At 42.2% G+C, this 22,992-nt stretch overlaps 2 protein-coding genes across 2 annotated transcripts; both read right to left on the bottom strand.

Annotated features, from left to right (window-relative positions):
- Positions 1-4,401: 4,401 nt before the first annotated feature.
- Positions 4,402-5,672, bottom strand: pou3f2b (POU class 3 homeobox 2b; the record flags this gene model as incomplete). Its single annotated transcript, XM_079227478.1, has 1 exon — positions 4,402-5,672. The coding sequence occupies exon 1, from the start codon at positions 5,545-5,547 to the stop codon at positions 4,402-4,404; it is 1,146 nt and encodes a 381-aa protein (XP_079083604.1). The 5' UTR covers positions 5,548-5,672.
- A 7,609-nt stretch (positions 5,673-13,281) lies between these two features.
- LOC306745221 (uncharacterized protein) lies at positions 13,282-20,983 on the bottom strand (the record flags this gene model as incomplete). Its single annotated transcript, XM_079227974.1, has 4 exons — positions 20,913-20,983; positions 18,267-18,436; positions 14,370-14,447; positions 13,282-13,464 (listed from the first exon to the last, which is right to left on the bottom strand). The coding sequence occupies exons 2-4, from the start codon at positions 18,408-18,410 to the stop codon at positions 13,282-13,284; spliced, it is 405 nt and encodes a 134-aa protein (XP_079084100.1). The 5' UTR covers positions 18,411-18,436; positions 20,913-20,983.
- Positions 20,984-22,992: the final 2,009 nt, after the last annotated feature.

Genomic DNA, 22,992 nt, shown 5'->3' with positions numbered 1-22,992 from the left:
GATGGTAGAACAGCTCAGCACCACGACAGTGGAACGTTTTTTTTATTTTTTCTTCCTTCCCTGGGAGCCTAATGGGAAATTTAAAGTCACCTAAATAAAAAGGAAGGTGTAATTAACGCGACGCGCTATTAATTGCATCTGCTAGAGAGCGGATGAAGGGCACGAGGGCGCACTTTTTGTATTTTGTATTACTGTGCTCCACAAAAAGTCAACTTCAGAGATCAGACACAGGGCTTTATTTCCGGGTGTCGTTTCGTGCCAGGCATCCAAATGATGACAGGTCAAACGGCGAGCGGCGGTGATGCAGAGTGTGACATATTTTGTTTAAATGTTATCCTGCAGCAACAACAAACCCGCAGGAGAGAATGGAAGTCCTGATGCACTGTTTTATAATCTGTAATACGGGCTGTATTCCAGAGAGATGAGATCCACTGGGTTTATAATCCCGTGTAGAAATCAACTAACCATATTGTCGTCGATTAAAAATACAACTAGTCCAATAAATTCGGTAAAAATTAACTTTTGAAAAAGAAACAACTGACTCTTGCCCTGGGTATTATGATATAATAATATAGGTATTATTTTACGCTGTTTTTATGTCATAATTTTATCCAGAAGTAAAAATAAATAAATAGGCCTGATGTGTTACTGCAGACTTGGTTAGGCAATAAATAAATGAGTCATTGCAATACAGAAATAAAAGGGCGTCCAACATTTGTGTTTGTGATCATTTGAATTGGTCAACGCCATCAATAAGCGATCAGATATTGATTCCCAATTAATCCTCCTCGTTTACTTCGTATTTGCTGGTAAATCTCTCTCTTGGTTCATCCACACAGGCTCCTCTTTTTACACTCTGCGCTGCTGCAGTCAGGACTGGCAGTTCATGGAGTGAAATGGAGAATAATCCAATTGTAATTCATGTTATTGTGACGACCACATGGGCAACACGTTTGACATTTGGTTTAGTTAAAGCAGGAAGTGAGAGGGAAGAAAAAGCAACTCTGCATTCTGTCCGCCAGCTCCAAAATAAAATGAACCAGAAGAGATGCTCATATAAATATCGCACCATTGGTTCCTATGGGAATATTACCGAGGAATGGCATTCCATAGTGAATATGAAAATACCATCAGGGTCACCGCAGTCAATAATACACTGTCACTATAAGTCCCAACAGTTAGAGTGGATTTCTGTTGAGATATATTTTAGCTCTTGATCCTAAACTTTCTGTTTGATATGAACAAAATGCAATCCATGAGTTTTGAATAGAAACAGGAAATCACAATTGATGATGCTTTTTCAAAGTCTGGTTGTTTTGTGAAGCCAAAAATGACCAAAACAATGCCAGTTTTTGTCTTTTGTGTTATTTTGCCTTGGGCAAAGCTACAGAAAAAAAACATATTTGACCAAGAGCGGAGGGATGCTGATAAGTAAAATAACTTTTTGAATTTTTAGGATGAATTTTATGATAGGCTACATTTTGTTTGGCGTCCTATCTAGAGTGTTCTTTTTTTGGGGTCCACAATTCTGTACGTGTGACTGTGAACAGAGCAAGTGAAACCTCTTGTTCCAAAATAGAATTGTTGAAAGTGAAAAGTGAAATTTCCACGTAGGACCCCTTCCAATCCTCTTATGGACCACTATTGGTCCTCCGACCCCACTTTGAGAACCTCTAATTTAACCCTAGATGGAAGCTGAGGTTTTCCCCAGCCAAACCAGTCCATTTAAAAGCAGCCTAGGGCAGAAACAACACATCATCGGCTCACAATCTTCCATTCATCAACCCTGATTTTCTCCCAACCATTAATTCCACCCAAACGAATGAGCTCAAAGCAAGAAGCGCTTCTTTTTCTTTCTTTTTAAACCACAGATGCCAAAGCAGATAGTGAACTCCCGGCAGCAGCATTCTCTTTTGCTGAATTGAAAGAAGAAAAATACATTTAGCCTCGACGTTGGAAAAAAGCTGTTTAATATCAACCCCCATTATTTAAAAATGTGCAAGTCCGTTGTTCGTGTGTCAAGTGATGAAACACCTACAGGCGTTTATCACCTCTGCATCTACCCAAGTTCATCCAGTGAATATGACATAGCCTATATATCCCCCCCAAAAAACAAACGACTGGTTTGACAAGCAATTAAACAAACAACAACAACAAAAAAAAACAGCGTCGGATTGCTACAGGTCTACATCCCACAACTTGCATTTCCAGTGAATTATGAGATGGTTATTTCATTACAGCTACTGAGGAGATATGTCAATGCCATAAACGTTCTGCTCGTTGTTTTCTGCGTGTTACAAATAAATCAGGTGAGGTTGGAAAAAAAGAAAAGAAAAACTGTTTCCACATGAGAAGGGAAAAAAGAAACAAGTCCCTGGATATCTGTTTTTGCATAAAACGAAAAGCAAGCTACGGAGAAGATGTATAAATGTGTGTATACATTTAGCTGTGACGGGGTTAGGCTATGGCAATCCCGCTGAAAAAAAACTCAAATCAAAAATATGTCTCTCTTCTTCCCTACAAAACAAAAGCCTTCTCGGTGACATTTCATATATATCTCGCATTTTGTGTCAACTATAAAAAAGCCATCGTATAATAAATTACAATCTCATTAACAGTGCTAAAAAAAATATAAAATGTCTAAGAGCAATTTTTCCTCATGTAATAAAGCAACATAGACGAAGATGAACAAAATGGCTGAAATACATGGCAACGACCTCACAAACAAATTAAAATAACATCCTGTGAATAATAATAATAATAATAATAATAATAATAATAATAATAATAATAATATTTTGATCAAATGCTGCAATTTTTGGAATGTCACTAAAATGTGTTCTGGGATGAAATACATAAAGGCCTTATTATTATTATCATGATCTGTCTTTTCTAACACAGTAGTCAGGACGCGTGTCTCCGTGTTGATCCTCTGGTCTGATTCATTGTGGACATTCTCTACAACAGTGTTATCGATTCATCTGAATTCAGTCCTCAAAGCACTGTACTCTGATTGGAAACACAAAGCGGACTTCAAATGGCAGAACAAAGCTCCTCCGACAATTTAAAGAAATTAAATCGATTTCACATTCATAAAAAAAGAGTGAAAATTATAGGAACCATAAAAAATAAAACGTAAACGAGCATAATTCCGGCAACAGAATGGACGTTAAATAGCACACAGATACAAGGCAGTGGGTAGGCTGTATGAATGAAACTGGATTTTAAAAACTCAACCTGTTTCGTTTTTGAAAACATCAATCCGAAAAGTGCCCCAGTGATGAAAGAAACAGGGATGACGCCATGACTTTTAAAGTTATACAATATTTACAAAAGTGGATCCGAATGTTCTGTGAGAGTGGATGGCGTATATTTGTTGTAGGTATCTGTATCTATAGCCCATCCTATTGTGGAAAAGTGCCAGATAATCCAATCAATCGCCACGGAGCCCTTCTTGAAGCTTGGCGACTCTCTGAGGGGGAAGAAATATCAATAACGCGTGTTTTGTGGAAAAATATAATGGACTTTTTGTTTATGCACGCTCTCTGACTCATGATGGAGGTCATATAGCGTGTATTGTTTTTTAAACCCACATCACTGCACTCTGGCCAATTATTGAAGAGTTTAGCCAGAGAGCTGCACAAATGTAATAATAATAATAATAATTAAAAAACAGATAATATAATAGTAATAATCTATGTTCATAACTGAATCCTGAACTCTGTCTTCAAAGCATAAATAAGAGCAGTTTGTTTTGAACGCAAAGCGGCTCTGTGCTGCTGGCTGACAGATGGGACTCACGCGATGCTCACCCTCAGCTGGACTCCACTGGACTGGGGCTGCAGCCTTTACTGGCCTCCAGTTTACTCCATTAACGCAGCTCCTCTGACCCCCCCACCCCCATCCACCCACCACTGCTGGACACACAATTTAGAGCTACAAAACTAAACGCCTTTGTATTCGCTTCCCCTTTTACGCACAGGGAAAAATGTGTCTCGTGATTTGATATAAAAGTGGTGAATGGAAACCATTCAGCAATGCTTTTAGTCTAAAACAGGTATCCCTCCTCCCCTCCCTCTTTTTTTTTTCTTCCGTCAAGTATAATTTCAATACACAATAGGGGCTACACCTTGAAACTGCGTCGACTGGAGTCACAGTGCTGGGCATGTATCCTCGGAGAACACAACACAGGCTTATGTTCCTTTAGCTCTGGAAGAGGAGAAAAAAAACCGTCCTGTCCTCCCCTCACTCATTTTCCATTTCTCAGATATTCACTGCAGATATTGTGTAAGTACTCACTGCAATGCATTATACATAAAACACCCACTATTGCGCTTCATAGTTCAGTGATTTATATATAACCTTGGGGATAAATAAAAAGGATAAACGGTCCAGCAGAGTTCACTGGACCGGGGTCTGGACCCCGTGGTGCGGCGGCGTGTCCCCGTACACATCCTCGCTCCCCGGCAGAGCTCCTCCGGGAGGGGTCATGCGTTTCTCCTTCTGTCTCCTGTTACAAAACCAAACCCTCACCACTTCCTTCTCCAGGTGCAGACTGTCCGCCAGGCCCAGTATTTCCGACGCTGCCGGTTTAGGGGACTTCAAAAAATGGCTCTCCAAAGCTCCCTTTACGCTAACCTCGATTGAAGTCCGTTTTTTCCTTTTCCTCCCCTGCGCCGCGATTTTGTCCAGGCTGGTCGGGCTGCCCGAGGTGGAGTCCGCCTCCTCCAACCACTTGTTCAACAGAGGCTTCAGCTTACACATGTTTTTGAAGCTGAGCTGCAGGGCCTCAAACCTGCATATGGTGGTTTGGGAAAACACATTTCCGTACAGGGTCCCCAGGGCGAGTCCCACGTCCGCCTGCGTGAAGCCCAGCTTGATCCTCCGCTGTTTGAACTGCTTGGCGAACTGCTCCAGGTCGTCCGAGGTCGGCGTATCTTCGTCCGAGTGGTCGTGGTGGCTCTGGGACCGGTGCTGGTGCTGATGCTGGGACGGAGGGTGTCCGTGTTCGCTGAGGTGCGGGCTGTGGTGCTCGTCATGACTGTCTCTTAGGTTGTGGTGGTGCATCCCTTGCCCGCTGCCCGGGATCAGTCCGTTCACGCCGAAGCCCGGCTGCGAGTAAATAAGGCTTTGGCCGTTTGTCGTGGCCATGCTGGGTATGTGCGCCGCGGTGGTGGTCCTCCACGCCCGGCCGTCGTGGTGGTTCCCGTGCGTCTGGTGCACCAGGTGGGGCGCCCGCGACTGGTGCTGCAGGTTGTTGCTGGAGTTGTGCATCTCGTCCCGGGCGCTCTGCACCGCGGGTTTGATGTCCTGCTCCGCGCCGAGCGGGCTGGAGGACCACGGGGCTCCCTCTCCGTGGGACAGCGCCGTGATCCACTGGTGCGCGTGGCTGAGCGTGTGGCTGTTGCTCTGCAGCGGGTAGTCGCTCTGCAACAGGCTCTGCGCGTCCCGGTACGCCGTGGCTTGCTGCATGCTGCCGGGCTCCGAGTGCACGATGGAGGCGCTGGAGGTGAGGATGTTGTAGTGGTTAGACGCTGCGGTCGCCATGACTCTCGGAGCCGGACTGGTCGCTCTTATTAAAGGAACCTCGCATTTGACAGATCCTCTCCTGCCCACAGGCGGCTCTCAGGCGCTCTGCCAAGTGGACGCCGAGGCGCACCTGGACTCCGCCACGCCCCCGCAACTCATTGGACGTCAAAGGATGATGGACGTGGTTACCAGGGGCAACGACGCGGCGATTGGCTGCGGGGAAGTCTCAACAAACACTACTCTCTTTGTAGGGAGAGGTGCGAGTTGAGGCTCCCGTGGAAGCGGAGAGCCGGAGTGCAGCATGGGGAGACGGAGCACCGGGATCAGCAGTGCAACTGTAAGATACAGTTGATTTACTTTGATAACCATCTTCTATCCAGACTCAGGCTGCGGGTAGCCCAGGTCCAGGAGAGCAGGATCCCTCTATTGGGACGATTAATACAAAAGCTCTTCTAGGATATGCACTTGTTTATTGAGGTAGACTTTATATTTGGTTAATTGTAATTCCAGCGCACATTTATAATATTAAACGTGAAGGAAACGTGTGCGTAAAATCCTAATTTGATTCGGCGACGTTAACCTGTGCATTTCAGCAAAGAATGTTAGATTTCATATGACATGCATATGTATCATCATCTGCATATGAATCATCTGCATATGTATCCTCTACCGAGGCCTGTCTGTAGAATGCTGTTTAATGTTTTTAGGAGTGCTGCAGTGTTGCAACATTTCTGTAAGACGTTGTAGGTGTATGCATATTAATAGGTCTGTGTTATTTGTGCAGCTTTGTGTTTGTGTGTGTTTGTGTGTGTGTGTGTGTGTGTGTGTGTGTGTGTGTGTGTGTGTGTGTGTGAAATAATATACTGAATATTGATCTTCAAACATTAGTTTTAATTTAGGGTAATATCGTTTCAATGTTGACATTTTAAACTCATGTACTCGTGAAACAAACAGGCTAGTTAGAATATAAATCTAATTTACTTAATCTGGTTGTAAAACAACATGCATGCTGACATAACGGCAGATAAAACACATGATGTCTTTTATGCAGTGCACTGTTTTGAGATGCTGCGTTGTAGGAGAAATACATCTACACAAGTCTGATGAAGGAAAAAGCTCAGGCACGTTTCAATCAATTTTCGATTTCGATTTTATTAGAATAATATTTTTCTTTGTAAATATAAACTTTACAGTTTGAGTGAAATGGACACCGTTGGACCTCATTTGGGGACCAAATAGTATTTCATGTAAAAGTGTTATAGCAGTTTTATTTAAAAACGAAACCTGACAATTAGAATGCAAGTCCATTATGTTCCTGCTGCCTAGTTTTTAAAGCATTACTTATCAAAGTTATTCATCACAGAACTCTACAATTGTAATAACATTGATAAGTGTTTGTAAAAGTAAATAAAAAACTAATTAAAAAATGTAAATGTAAATGTCCATATCTTTCAACAGCCCATAAAGTAAACAAATCCACTCGTATCTGCCAGGCTGTAAAGTGAATGAACAGTCTGCATGGGAGAAGGGAGTGGCTACACAGAACAAGGAGGTTCCCTGGACTGTAGTTCAGGTTCTATATATAGCTTGAATGACATAAAATATATATATATATATATATATATATATTTGTAATATTGAAATACGCCATTCATGTGGTTTCCAAAATGTTCCTTTTCCAATGTTTGAAGTTCCTAAATGGTTGTTTACAGCACTGTGAAGGATCTGTGTGGGATCATTCAGGGCTGGATCATTAGAACCCTTTAGGTTTCTTTACGTCCCCAAAAGAGATATTGAAGTTATTTTCAGGTCTTATATACATCTTTTTTTAGAGTTAATTGTGTGTGGAAAGCTCCTCTGGCTGCTCATCATCCAGTAGAGTGAGAAAACACACAAGTGAAGAGGAGGATTAAGTCCATACTCGGGCCTCCATGTCCAGGGCAGGTTTCCATCCCGTCCCAGCTGCCGTCCCCCCGGTGTCAGCTTCAGGGACCAGGACTTTGTCCAGAGAGGGGACATTCCTGGCCGGCCGCTGCTGGTTGCCATAGGGAGAGGTAAATGAAACAACAGCAGTCGAGTCGCTGCTGCCCCCCCCTGTTCCTGCTATCTAAAGGCCTCTATTTAGAGAGGCTCTCTGCTGCGGGGACAAAGCCTTGGCAGGGATAAAGGAGGGAGGGGTAAAGAGCACAGGGCCTTGGGAGGGAGAAAGGCCTAGCAGAACTGAAAAAGATGAGAGAGATTATGTCTGTCCTCAAAGCTGCTCCTCACACTGCAGTGAGATAAAGCAAACTGTGTGAAAATAAAATACAAACAAAACTTCAAAAATGCTGCTTGGCAGAAGTATGCTTCAACTTTCTAACTTATGAAGCAGTCCCTTAATTCTGAATACTAGGCATTAATGATTCCTACTGTATGCAATTAAAAAGCAGTTTTTGTCGGTCTGTGGCCTATAACAATTAAATCCACCAGAAATAAAGTAATACATACTGGCCACAAATTAAACCTATAAATCAATAGAGACAGTTCTTCAATATCCACAATTTATAACTTCTAAACTATGCAAATGACTGAAATTGTAATTACACATTGTATATAATAATCTGGACCTATAGCAGTACAATTAAATGGTAATGAAAAAGCAATTATCAAAGAAATATTTTCACAAAAAATAATCAAACTGTGCAGTAAAAACAGAAAAGTCTACACTCACACACTTAAATTATTCTTAGCAATGTTAATTTATACGAAAAGTTCACACAAGGACACATGTCATGTGTATAGACTGAGGTCTGTGAACAATACAAGGGCAAGTAACAAAGGGCAAGTGCTAATTACAAAATGTTCCAGACTCCATGCTTTTTATGACCTGGATTGGATTTTGATGTTGTACACTGATTGAAGTTGTTCACCAGCTTTTCTTTTGTGTTGATGCTGCTTTGGCCAAAATAGACATTTTTAATCTCTCATGTTACAAACAAAGATGAATAAAACACAAAATATAATCATCTTAAGCACATATTTTGTCATATTTATCATTTAAAGGCACAATCTGCAACCAAAATGGACTAACAATCCAAAATATAAGATTGTAAATTGTCAAGACAGACAGACAAGTCGTTTTTTTTAACAATAGTTAATGTTTCTGTAATGTTTTCTGACGTCTGTTTACATTAATACTGTCTTTAAACATTGACGTAAACCAGGCCTATGAGGATCAATTGAGAAACAAAAAAAAGCTTATATTCATTCCATGTATAACTCAAGCTCTTCAATTAAGTATTGCTGATTGGGCCTTTAATGGATCTCATTTCGGCTAATAATCCTTTATGGATGTGAATCCAGCTGCAATGATGGCACATGAAGCTGCCGGGATTTAAGTCATACGAGGAAAAGTTTCCAGGCACGGCTCAGTAATTCATCCTCGTATTATTGAACATTATTGTGGCGTAACATTGAAATCGGCCAAATCAAAAGAACATTGTGGTAATTAGGCTGTAATTCAAGGAATTACCACATCGCCACACAGGCTTAAATAGTCGTGTTGGGAGAAACGCAAAGCACATTATTTTAATGGTGTAATATGCAAACTATGGCTCGTTTCAATTACATGGCTTAACAATGCATAAATGATGCGAGCCTTGTTATTTGGACTGCAGGGTCCTCAGTTATTCAATCACTCAGAGGGGCCAATGTTAGGGGCCATGCTGCCTCCTCTCATACAGTAAAAACACGGCGCTGAGCACAGAGGGCCGCTGCCAAACTACATTTAAGGGAATAAAAATGAACAGCCGAGAATGTAAGCGTTAAATTAACAGTAGGATAATTATATGACCCGTGTGCTGTAAAGATTCAATTTCTAACGCTCTAATTAGGCGACTGTCTCCCCATACATCAGCTCACATCCCTCTGCCAATTTCTCACCAGAAAGCGTCCTGTGAGCGGAAATAATTAGATTTTATTAAGACACGGCTCGCGTAATAAAGAAAATCAGAGGGGCTGGTTGAGTATGATATGTTTTTTAAATCATTGATTGTTCCACGCACACAGGCCACTGAGCCCCATTTAATAACAAGGACAGTTGAGTGCAAACTGGAGGGAAGGCGCTGTCTGACTACACTAACCCATATAATGAGCTGTCCACGGCCTACTGTAGGAGGAAGACAGTCATTTCCGACAGAAATATAGTCCATGTGTGATCATTTGAAGAAGGATGATATCAAAACATCACTGCAAAATTACGTGAAGCTTCAACTTGCAATAATTCTTCATCATATGACCTAATTGCCACAGACACACAACTAGCTTGGAGCCCATCATGGTCCAACATGCAACTTACACAAGTGTGATGTGGAAACTTGAAAAAGCAAAAACATTTTTACAGTAGGAGACATCTTCTCATTGTTGAAATTTGGGAATCAAACATATTTGCATATTCATAGCTTCTGTAATTCAATTATTATTATTATTTTTGCGAGCTAATCAATATTTTTTGGGTTTGTAGAAAAGCCATTTGGGAAACAAATTATTATTCCAAGCACGGTATTTTTATGTCTTAAAACATGTCTCCAGGGGATCTTTAAATTGTTTGTTTTGTCCAACCAACATCCCCGAACCCAAAGATATTAGTTTATTATCATAACAGTTGAATAACATTACCACACATTTGAAAAGCTTGACTTTTTCCCCCTAAAATTAAATGATAAATCAATTATTAAAATAGTTGCAGATAAATTGACTTATTGTATTATCTCTAACTATATATATAAATTGGTATTGCCCATATTGAATACCGTTATAAAATCTTGAATATTATTACAACAGGAGATACAATCCAATGAGGTACAATAAGATGTGTACAGTTTAGCATTTAGTGCCACAAAGACACAAAATAGTCCCCGATGAAGCATTATTGGTTTATTACAGTCTCATCTTCAGGGAACGATCACGACTAACTGGATATTCCTCTGCATCCACCACAACTTTGACTTGTTTGGCTCAAACACAAGATTGAAAATCAAAAACCAGACAAATTGAACCCATCCCCTTTACACTCCAAGATTGTGTCGAAATTAAAGATATCCTGCGTTACAGCAAAGTAACTTACATTGTTACCCTGTGGGATATCTACAGTGAAAGACATTCAATACGTTTTCATCACGCACAGATCAATTGCTGCAAAGTAATAACAGAGATGTCATGTTGCTGAGGTTTTTATTTCAGATTAGCTGTTCAGATATCAATAATTCTCGTCAAGGCTCGCCTTAAGTCTTACATAACCAGAGCCCACGCCCACGCCTTTCATCCTTACTGTAATTGTTGTGTGCATCAAAGAGAGGGAGATTGACAGGCTGCATGGGAGGATTAATACAGTGGGTGAGTGACTACATACTGGGAGGGAGGGAGGGAGGGAGAGGAGAGAGAGACTAAGATATGGGGCGAGGAGGAGGAGGAGGAGGATGAGGAGGAGGAGAATGAGTGAAAAGTAGAAGAGGACAAAAAGTGGGGAGAGAGTTAACGAGAGGGAGAGCATTAATTGTGTGCATTGTGCCGGGGCTCTTTTGCTGAGTGTGGCTGTCGAGGTGCGGGCGCTAACCCCTCCAGCAGCCCGCCGTGATCTGAGCCAGCTCTCAGACTGCTGTATTCCAATGCAATTAGGCCACTCAAAGGCCTGCTTAAAGCTGCACCCACCCACCCACACTCACACACACACACACACACACACACACACACACACACACACACACACACACACACAGCAACAGCCCCTGTGGGTCCCCTCCATTGTAGCGGGGAGGTGTATTCTGCCCCTCTTTGAGGCCCTGGATGAAGAGACCACCCTGGGGAGCTGAAAAAAAGGGAGGATTACCTCTCTTTCTGTCCCTTTCCCTCTGTCTTTCTCTCTTTCTGTCTCTTTATCTTTCGCACTCTTTTGGTTCACCTCTAAATCAGCTCAGCTGAGCTTGGGCTGGCTCCTCCAAAGAGACACTATACTTGGGAGTTTTATGCAGGAGGAAACGGAGGAAGAAGAGCAATGAGGCATTTCTGTGATGGATGTCATTGCGGGACTGCTTTAGCAATATCACTTTCCTCTTCCTCTTTCATTATTCATAGAGTCATATATTTCAACAAGTGGCGTGGGGCGTGTAGCTCACTAGCTCGTCCCCGTTGGCATCAGCGCCGCAGCCTCAGTCAGCCGGTCCCCTCTGTGTGTGCTGTATTAAGAGAAAGCTCTTCATGATAGCAGAGTTCTCTTGGCTGGGTTTCAGCGTGCCTCATTCCCCAGAAAGCATTTAAAGCAGATTACCAACCTAACGCTACTCCTCCCTAATAAGAGAAGAGAGGGGAAAAAAAAAACTGGCACATTAACACCTGCAATACTACTCAATGGCATCAACAGATTAACGAGGTAATCCACACAATGAGGTCTTTGATTCGTGTGGTTTGGCAGGCAATAACGCCAGGCATAATGCACACTGTTATTTCAGACTGTCCCATAGCACAAGAAAACCTGGCAGAAGCCGCTCCCTTTTTTTGTCTTCCCCGTCAGATGAGCTTTTGAAGAATCTTAACTCGTGCATCTGGTGTGTTTGCCTGTTTCCTTGTCAGAGAAATAACCTGCTGGCTGCTCCTGTGGCACATGTGAGGGGAGAAGGGGAGGAATCACAGGCTTTCTGAAGGCTGTTTAAACAGCAGGGCTGAGGAGCTCTCCCTCATCTCCCCCCTATTTTTCTGCATAAGGACGTGCGTATAGGATATGTGTGTGTGTGTGTGTGTGTGTGTGTGTGTGAAACATCTCGCGGCCCCATTGCTCATGTGCAGCTCGATTAGCCCCACGTGCCTCGTTCGTCAGACGTGGAGGCAGAGCAGATGGCAGGAGACGCACCGTGTTACCATGCTGCGGCACTATGTAACGCTGCTCTAATTGAAACATCAATACTGCCCTGTCAATACACTACTGCTACTTTACACAACACCTTTACCTACACCCTGCACTTGACATCTTTGTTTCACATTGAGACGCACCGGTAAAAAGTTTCAGGCTGATTCCAGAATGGCAATGAAGTAACTTTTCCCCAACACTGTCTGAAAGAGTTTCTGGTGTTTTTAATATCCTAATTTCAATTAAACACTTGAGTTGGTTTCTGTTTGCACACAGTGTTGCAGCGTTAAAGGAAGCATGCAGAAAGAAGACAGAGAATTTCCTCTGTCGCATCTCCGCTGTGGCACATTTTTAATGAATTGAAAAAAAGTTGAGGGAGTTCACATGGCTGTGATCAGTAATTCGACGTTATCGGAAAAGTCAGCGGAGAACAGAGAGAAATTAGGCGGCTAGAAATTAATTTGCTATTTGTCCAACTCAATGAGGAGTGACACAGCCCCTTTAATGAATGGGTAATCCATTTTGTATTGCACTGAGCTGAATTCACCCTTCAATGAAGTGGAAAAAAACAAACATATCTTTCACTAACCTTTGCAACATCAGAAAAGTGGGGAAGATGAGTGCAGAGAAATTATTCTGAGACTTTGTTTTGGAGGGCAGACTTATATTTTTGTGTGTGTTTCTGTGGCGAGTGATTGAGTTTTACAGCCAAGCTAGGAATCCCCAATACATCATTTGTGCCGAAACTGAGGTCACACTGTACATGGAAGTGACTCATGATCAATTGACTTGCAGCACGGTGGAAAACAACAATCTTTATTTAACCCTGGTTCATATTTGTTTCCTCAGTTCCCTGCCCGCTGCCTCTCTGCTCACAGTTTCTCCTCCTGGACCGGAAGAGTCTGACTGCTGACGGCATCCTGGAGACTCTGGGACGGTAAGGGTCTGTTCTCTCTGTCCACATTGTCCCGGATGGTCTTGGTCACGTGAGGCTCCTTCACATCAGAAGGTCTTGACTTCGTGGAGGACTTCTGTACAACATCTGCCGGGTGTAACTGTTGAATACAGTAATATTGTGAGTGCACAAGAGAAAATTGAATCTACCAGAATTAAATGAAGAAGCATGCAGTAAAAGCAACTGGCTGCAACATCACATAATCTTATTGTTTTCAAAAAACATTGATCAAATCTTTTAAAAAAATTTTTTTATGAAAAATGCCTGGCATCATATCCAAGATCCCAATGTGATGTCTGTGATGACGTCAACTTTTGTCCAACCAACAATCTGAAACCTAAAGACACTTAGCTATCTCATAAGAAAGACAGGAAATCATCACAATTGAGAGGCTGGAACAAGGGAACGGTTGTCATTTGTGCATGAAAAAACATGCAAGACAGAATAAAAGGATTATCATTACATATTAAAATAATTCTGTCAATGAATTGATTAATTGTTTTCAGGTGTAAAAGCACCCAGAAGTCCAATAATGAAAAAATCTGAGTGGAAATGCAATTCATTTTAAAAACAAGCAGAGAATATTGCATAACATGTTTAACTTGGTTGGGCTAAATGTGATTAATTGCAATTGAAAAGTATCAGAAAAAAATCGGACACATCGATTAAGTAGCTTGAACGTCACTCAAACTAGAGAGACAAAAAATACCGGAAGACGAAAACATGAGATCTGTGTGGCGCGATGGGACTGTGACGTTCTTTGAAGTAATGCACGACACAAACGTGAATGCAACATTTCCAGTTTTTTACACCGTTTCTGATTTGATTGTCACTCTTATAATGATGTCATCTTGTGCCTTCTGCTGTGGTTTAAGAGAAAAATCCTCATTAACCTCCTAATATTTGCATAGCAGTAGTGGATGGGCATGCGCATTCATTTTTTTTTACAGATTTTCTTGTTGGGAACTTAACTTCTCTATCTGGACTTGAAGTGCTGCAGCTTACCTGGAAAGCCATACTGGACTTCATGGGCTTGTTGATGGAGGGATTATCCAACACGGAGCCCCCAGGAATCTTCCACATCTGGATGATGGAACAGACATTTGGTATTAAAGACACATAAGTGGCAGGATAGCATATAGAGCCATCCACCTCATCCTGTTTCCGAAGATGAAGCCAAGAATTACAAAAATCTTCATTTTTTTAAACTTTTTGTACAAGAGAAAGATTTGTAAAAGAATAGTGAGAATCAAATAAATGATGGCTTTTCGTCTCCCGCAAGGGTTAAGCTCCAGAAATGGTAGATCTGGCATTTCCTATAATGCAACCAATATAACCTTTGTATTAAACTTTCCAGTCTGTTAAACGCCAACATCTTTCAAACTATGACTAGTAAACTGAAGTGGCCCTTTAATCTGCATCTAATATACTTTGATGAATTTATAGATGTTGCAGTACATTATTTGTTCTTGTTAAGACTCCTTTAGGCCTTCCGTCTGTTGCACTAGACACCAGCAGCACTTGCAGCAGGGGTTGTGACTCCCCTCCCTGATGGATGTCATGGGTGGAAAAGAGAGAGACAACACCAGAAGAAATCTCATTCAACCCTGTTTTCTCAAGGAAACAGACAAGGGCAAGCAGCTGAATTTGAAATCAATCAGAAAACTGTCTCTGTCCATGGGAGAGACGTTTCAGACTCTGGTTTATGATTTGATCTTGGCTCAAGTTTTTTGTGACTGTTGACGTCTCAGAGTTGTGAGGAATCCCGAGCCGGCAGCTTTCAGCGGGGGCTTCACTGATACAGTATTTAAAGGCATGTGGAAGTGGGAGCGCTGCAACAGACGGCTCCGTACACGGCGCTTTCAATTATTTCTCACAGCATTCATGAAAATAGAAACACAGCGGGGAGTACAGTATGAACAGCAAAACTATAAAAAACATGGAGTGAAAAGAGAACTCCCAAGCTACAATAAATGGCATCGTATGCTGCGGTTGAGAATAGTGTATGTCTCCAAAATAGAAAAAATAGAAATAGAAATAGTGCGGTGGAGTGTGGGCACGGGAAGCAATGATGGAGCAAAAACCATAACGTGAATCATTGGAGGGTTGAAGTTTTGATTTGATGGCGTCTTAAAAATGCTGTTTTGAGACTGAAGTTGATCTAATGTGTAAGAACCACTTGTGGTCCAGGCCTGTCGTACGAGTCATGTACAGATAGTCTCCATTTCTTCACAAGGGGGAAACACTTGTTTGACTTGAGTTATAATGTCTTGATAATTACTGAATTATAATGTCCTATCTGAATGAGTTTGGGGTCTTGATTCTACAGCCATGCCAGCAGCTCCGTGAGGCGGCTCTAAAGCCTACCGTCAGCAAGCTAACAGGCTCACAATGACAATGCTGATGTTTAGTAGGTATGATGTTTAACATTTTCACCATATCATCTTTAATAATAGCACTAAATACAAAGTACCTTTCCTCCTGAGTAGCTCAGAAAAACCAACAAAATGTTGGGTAAATTTGCACAAATGTTGAAAACACATTGACTAGACTAATTTGAGTAATAACTGATGCAGACCACAACTATAAATGGTCTTTAAAGATGTAATGACCTGAATGCATCTTCAATCTGTTGAGGATAAGTGAAATGTTGGTGGTGAGACCAGGGGATCACCAAAACCAGTAGGATTCATGCTCTGGGGACCATCAATGTCTGCTCAAAAGTTCATGGCAATCCACGAGATATTTCAGACTAAAGTGGTGGACGTTGCCATTCATAGAACTGCTAGCTCTATAACTATATTATACACTATATTCTGTTATTTTTACCAGTACATCATGTCTTGCCAGTGTACTTAGAGACTCACCAACTTATTTTGATTTATCGTATTTTTGTTCTTCTTTTTTTAGATTGCACTGGCATGTGTCTTTCCAAGAAGATTTGCACAATTCAGTAGTTTACACTCTCTTTCATCCTCCACTGTCACATCCCCATGACCTTCCATTTAATGGTCTAAGACAGTCCAAAAGGCTTAGTTAACATCAATTTTCATCAATGAACAAGTGGCATTCATTAAGTTGAGACTGCCGATTTATGTCAAGTCTGTGCAGTTTGGAGAGTTTGGTGAATCTTATTTGGAACACGCGTACATAAGCCTGAAAGACATTTAGGATAAGAATACGTTAATGTTGTTGCACGAGGCCCAAATGAGTCGTAAAAGAATAACTCTAGTCCGTATTTTTATAGCTCGAGGTTATGATAACATAAAAAATGTGTTTGATTGTCTGATTTGCTCGTTTTTATTAATGTCACTGTGGTGTGCTCAGCAATTAACTTACTGTAGTAAGCACAGAGTGTTTTATAAGCCATAGAAATGATGACCAAACGTGCACAAAACAAAACAACACTCAAGTGGTAATAAACCAGAAATATCCTACAGATTGGTAGATTTGGCATACATTCAAGCCCTGGAATGCACACACGCCGACACCGTATCCTTTCTGTCCTCTAAGTCATCAACGGAAACAGATGACCACCAGCTTCTCCCAGAGCTGATCTCTGTCTCCTCCTTTAGATGAGAGGCTGTTAGTGAGGGAGAGAGAAGCTCACAGACAGAGATGTTTGTTTCCCAGCCCTTCCACCGTCTCTGTGGGACGACCCCTCTCCCCCTCCCCCCCTCCTCCCAACCTAGTGGATCAAACAAAGGACATCATTTGTAGGCCAAGTCTTTTTCTGAGCATCTCTCTCCTTGGCTCTGCATACCAATCCAATACAGCCCAAGGAAAAAAAGCCACGCCGTGGTACATGTGTGTATATATATGTGTGTGTATGTGTGTGTGTGTCTGGGCCGGGGGTTGGAAGGTCTGTTTGCCTCTCCGCCGAGCATCGATTTATCCTTTTCTCCAATTTATTTCTCCTCTTTGCCTCGACAATCCATTCAGATCTGCCTCTAGGGGAGGAACTTGGGGTAAAGACGTTGTCAGGCCTCGTTGTTGCCTCCTAAGACCGACTCAAAACTCATCTACAGGCCCGGGGACCATGTACCCCTCCAAGGACATGTCAGGCATTAACCTGCACACAAACAGAGCTACCTGTTGTCCAGCGGCACACTTTTGTCAGAGCTGTAATTGGCTTCATAATGCAGCCTAAAGGGCACAGATAGAAGGATTCAATGACTGTGAGAGGATAATAGTCTAAAAGGGAATTATAGTTATTTTCAGTTCAGACCCCGTGCTGAAAGATGATTTAGTAGACCAAAAAATGTTCTCTTATTTCAAAGGAGAGTTATACCTTGCTTTTGTTTCTGCAGCAGCAACTGTTGGTGAAGCCAGAATGATATGTAATTGTTCCTCATAATCAGGCCAAGTGTGCGAGCAGATATGATCAGAATAACAATATCTCAAGTCCCCATTCAACTGTCTCCGTCTGCATGCTTCTGACATTTTCAGATGTTATTACTCAGACTCAAGGATTTGTATCCTGAAGCCTCGGCGGTGACGACAGCGTAGAACAGAAATGCTGCGTGTGCACAAATCCCGCCGTCGTACCCCTACACACACACACACACACACACACACACGCACAAACACACACACACACACACAGACAGACAGACAGACACACACACACACACACACACACACACACACACACACACACACACACACACACACACACATACATGGCAAGAATCTGCGAGCCATTCTTCAGTGTCACAGTGAGCGACGCCTGGCACATCCTTACACCTGAAGTTGATCAATGCAGATATGTCCAGGGGGAAATTGAAATCCATAGGAAATTAGGCGGCACCAGTGATTTATTGCAATAGTAAATCACAGTGTGTGTATGTGTGTGTGATGTGTGAAACATGTGTGTTCCCGCTCTGTGTACAAGTACTGTACCTTGTGTCTGGCTGGGACACTGATATCAGCGGCCCGCACCTTCCCGTCTCTCTCCATTCGGTAGGCCCATTGAATCAGGTCCAGAGGTTGGTGACGGCCCCTCTGGTGCACCCCCCTGTGAGGGACGGGGTGACGCGACCCCATGGACACAATGCTCTGCAGGGGTCCCTCTGAAGCAAAAAAAAAAGAAATGAGAAAGCATTGAACCACTGATAAAGCGTTGCATGGCACTGTCCGCCTCAGTAGCTGTGTTTTGAACCAAATGTGAAGCACATTTTGCACAAATGTTCAAAATATTGCCAAAGATACATTTAAATGAGCTCTCTAAATTAATTTACTGGACTGGAGTAATATAAAGTAACAGATATTTGAAGATTTAAAATCCCTAAATCTGTTAGCATTTGCTGAGTGTTTACTATTCTACACAGCACTTAAAGTTACAAACAAAAGATATTCATGAAATCAAATCCTGTATTTACATTCTGTAATTTACCCATGATATACTTTGTTGTTATTCCACCATTGCTGTGTACGATTCAAATGACCTACTGTCATATGAGGGATTTACAAAAAACGATGCATCATGTAGTCCAGTGTTACTATTTGTAGTTTTATCTCATTGATATCATCCTCACTGTTATCGCTACTGCTGTGTCAGAGCTCTATTGTTAAAGTAAGTGTTGTGATTTAACACTTTGCTACTTTGCTAATGCAAACCAAACATTTCCCACTGCTGCTTCTTCACATTAAAAGCATGCAGCTGGTGTAACACGGGCCTGCTAATATTGTGAAGGAGTAACAATAAAATGTTTAAAGTAAAAATTGTCGGTTTGGTGACTGTGGCCATTCAACCATGATGGGTCAACCTTCGGAAATATTGTTCTGAGCACATATTTTAGAACATTTCACAAAAAAATTAAGCCATTTAGCGGTAAATCATGTCATGGGTATAATTGTTTCCAGTTAAATTCATTTCAGAATTCCTTTGGCAAAACATAATAAAATAAGAAACATTCAGCATTTCGAATCTGTTACACTTTGTCAGATTTTTTTTCCGTGAAACTGGAAATGCTGCTATTCCCTCTTTGTCTCTCACATAATGTCAAGCGTGATACTGAATGTGACTCACACAACTAACTTTTAGCTTAACCTTTCAACATAAATCAAAGTTTGAATCCTAAACTAGCCAGATTAAGAACATAAGTATCGACATATCCCGGCTTTAGAGGGTTTTTCCTCAGCTTTCTATGCTTGTGAAGTAATCTGATCCTTTAAAGAATGAAACTACAACACAGGCACACTTACAGTACAACGGGAACATCTAAAATATATATCCGACATTGAGTAGTAGACAAGTCTCTTAGAGGAGATGGCATTCATGCGTGAATGTTCAAATAAATCCTGGCGGATTTTCTCAGGAATAAAACAGAGACCGTGTGTGGTGTGAACCCCAATTGAAGGATTACCGCCCAACACACACTACCACACCCCTTCACTTGCTGTTTTTTTTTCTTTTCCCAGGTACAATGCTTGTGTTCCAGCCTGTTTTTGTCCTGCTTTAATTGCTTTTTTTTTTTTTTTGCAGAGAAGAAGAAAAGACAACAACAAGGCGGCGAGAGCTGCAGCTAATGGAAAGGCTGTAATTGTGAATGGGGGCATTCATCTGGAGACGTCGTCCGTGAATTGCGCCGCACAATGCGCAGCGGCGGGCTGCTCAGATCACCAACTAGTCACCAAACACACACAGATGCACACATACTGACGCACACCCTGAAGCCCCTTAGATCACTGGTGCTCAGAGGAGGAACGTAATCACACCTCGGCCGGGAGCAAGACACCGAGCAGGGGAGGGGAGAAGGAGTGAGGCGCTCGGGGATGGGGGGATTTATCCAAGGAGAGAGGAAGAGGAGGAGGTGGAGGAGACGGGATGGTGGAATTTATGTTTCCTACCATTTGATTTGGACCATAGAGCCCAGGAGGCAGATCAGATAGAGCCACACACACACACACACACACACACACACACACACACACACACACACACACACACACACACACACACACATATATTCGGATAAAGAGGACAGCTAAGTAAACACGAATGCAAACACACAAGCATGCACATGTATTATTTGTACAGACATAAACTCAAAAAGATTCACACATAGTCTCTTTCTCACACACGCACAGAGCACAAACGTGCAAGTACGCCTGCATACACATACACACTTTAATAGAAAGGTAGACCCATGCACATAGACACATACGTTTGAAAACTAAACATAAAAACATTATGTATATGTAACTTGTCAGAGCTCAGAGAACTATCCAACAAACCCCACGCTTCCCTCCTCCCGCTGGAGCCCACACACACATCCTTCGACCAAACAAACACCATTAAGCCAAAACACACAGAAACACGGCTAAAAAGACACAACAAAGTGACGGTATATGTAAAACCTGTCACCTGTCAGCGCGGCGGCTCCTGCTACTACAGAGAAACATCAGGAAACAACAACTCAATTAAACACACCATCCCTGTTCAATTACTGCCACATGATCACTGCAATGTAGATACACTTGCCGCACACCCACCAAACAAACACAAACACAAAAGGCACAAACAGGGTACAGAGGCGAACATACACACACGGTCCGGAGATGTAGCTGAAGCTTCATCCTGCACATCCCGAGCTTAAAGCTCCCCGTGTGGTACCTGCCGTCATAAAAGAGAGAGGACAATGTAAACGTACTGCTGATTTACTGTGGATCTAAAAACAATTACATGTGCAACCATGTCCACCGGAGTATCTGTCCGATCAGTGCAGTTGGCTTTACTTCAGGGGAGGAAAAAGTAGATTTACATAAGTGTTATGAATGTCTTAAACTGTCGGAACATTGAAAATGACATCTGCAAGTAGGTCAACTGTGCTGTAAATTAAAGGACTGCACCAGTGTTTCAGCAACTTCTTGATACGTCATGAGATCCTAGACATCAAAATCATCAAGCAGTTGCAGTTATGTAAGGGTTAGGGCTAACCCTATTAAATCCTACCTTCACGAAGGTTGCATCAGTTTTTTTGCTGTAACTGTTTTAGATTCAACTGATCCTTTTTGGAGGCTCTAATTTGTGGTGCTGGTAAACTGCATTGCATGATACTGAGAGGCGTTCTTAATATTTTGTCCACCCTCATTAACATACAAAAGGTAGACAAAACAGTTTCAACAAAAATTTTACCATTGTGAACTCAGAACAGTAGACTTTACTGTTGCAGACGGCCTTAACTGGCAGCTGAAGGCCCCGAACAAAACCAGATGTGGAACTTGACTGACACACACAGAACTCTGACTTCAACCCATCCAACATGGACGGGATGAATTAGGAACCCAACACCTGCCAGCTATCACATCACTAATGCTCTTGTGGCAAATCTGGTTCAGTTGACATATCCACGCATACTTGATTCAGGTGTCCACATGCGGCTACATCTGGAGAATTGTCTCTTTAACCCATGAAATATGATGTACAAATAACACGATGTCTCATAATTTCCTGATAGAACAATAGAAAAACATAGATAGAAAATAATTTAAGAAATAGGTCAATACCACTCTCACACTGTATGGTAAATATGAAGGTGGAGCTAGAAGACGGTTAGCTATATATATACTGTATATATACACACATACATATGTATGCATGTGTATATACTGTATATGTAAAATAACATGAACATATCCAAATAGCATTCAAATAATATATTCTGCACACAGCATAACAAGAGCTTGTCTAAAATGTATAATCATAAAGTCATGACTGTGTGAAATGAAGAGCCGGCAAACTACTACAAAATGATGTCATTGGGGAAAAGAATGAGGAATGTGTGTGTGTGTGTTTTTGTGTGTGTGTGTTTGTGGACACCAGATTGACTAACAGCTTGAACTTGGGTTGGATCCAGAAGCACGGGGAGGGAAACATGGATGGATGGAGAGAGAGGGAGAGGAGGAGGGAGAGCAATCGATTTCTCAACAGAGAGATCAGCATCTTGACAGAAAGAGACGAGAGAGTAACAGAGCAAGACACACACACACACACACACACACACACACACACACACACACACACACAGATAGAGAGGTTCCCACTGTGGCCCTCCGCGACCTTTCTATCTCTTTCCAGGTTTCATTAACCAAGCTGAAATACTTTGGTGTCCTAAAAAGGTTCTTCCTTCCTTCCATGTTGTCTAGTTAAAAACAAGTTGGGCTAAAATGTAAGTTCTAATAATAAAACTAAAATAGATCCATCTGTAAAATGTCCAAACTTGAACAGTAAATTTGCTAAGGTCCTTGACTTCTCCTGACTGTCTTTCAAAAGTCCATGATATTCCAGGACCTCCTTGACCGGCGGGAACTCCCAGCTGACAGAGATCAACAGGAAAGTGTGGTTCAATGTCTCTTTCCCAGCATGCCTCGGTGATTCCAACGACCCTAAAACCCCTGACAGTGACACGGAGGACGGTGCAATGGCTTCGTGCCGGTGTGGCTAACGAGGTGTGTGTGTGTGTGTGTGTGGAGGTCGTGGGCACCGGGGGAGCTGACACACACCGTGGGGGAGGGGAGGGGCAGCCAGGGGTCACACTGTAATTACACATCACAGTCCCTGTGGTCAGTGGCCTACTCACTTCCTCCGACTACAGTGCCTCAGCCAAAGAGGCAGAGATGGTGG

Source organism: Taurulus bubalis (genome assembly GCF_910589615.1).
Source record: "Taurulus bubalis genome assembly, chromosome: 12".
Lineage (NCBI taxonomy): Eukaryota > Metazoa > Chordata > Actinopteri > Perciformes > Cottidae > Taurulus > Taurulus bubalis.
This window is presented reverse-complemented; position numbering and strand designations above follow the sequence as displayed.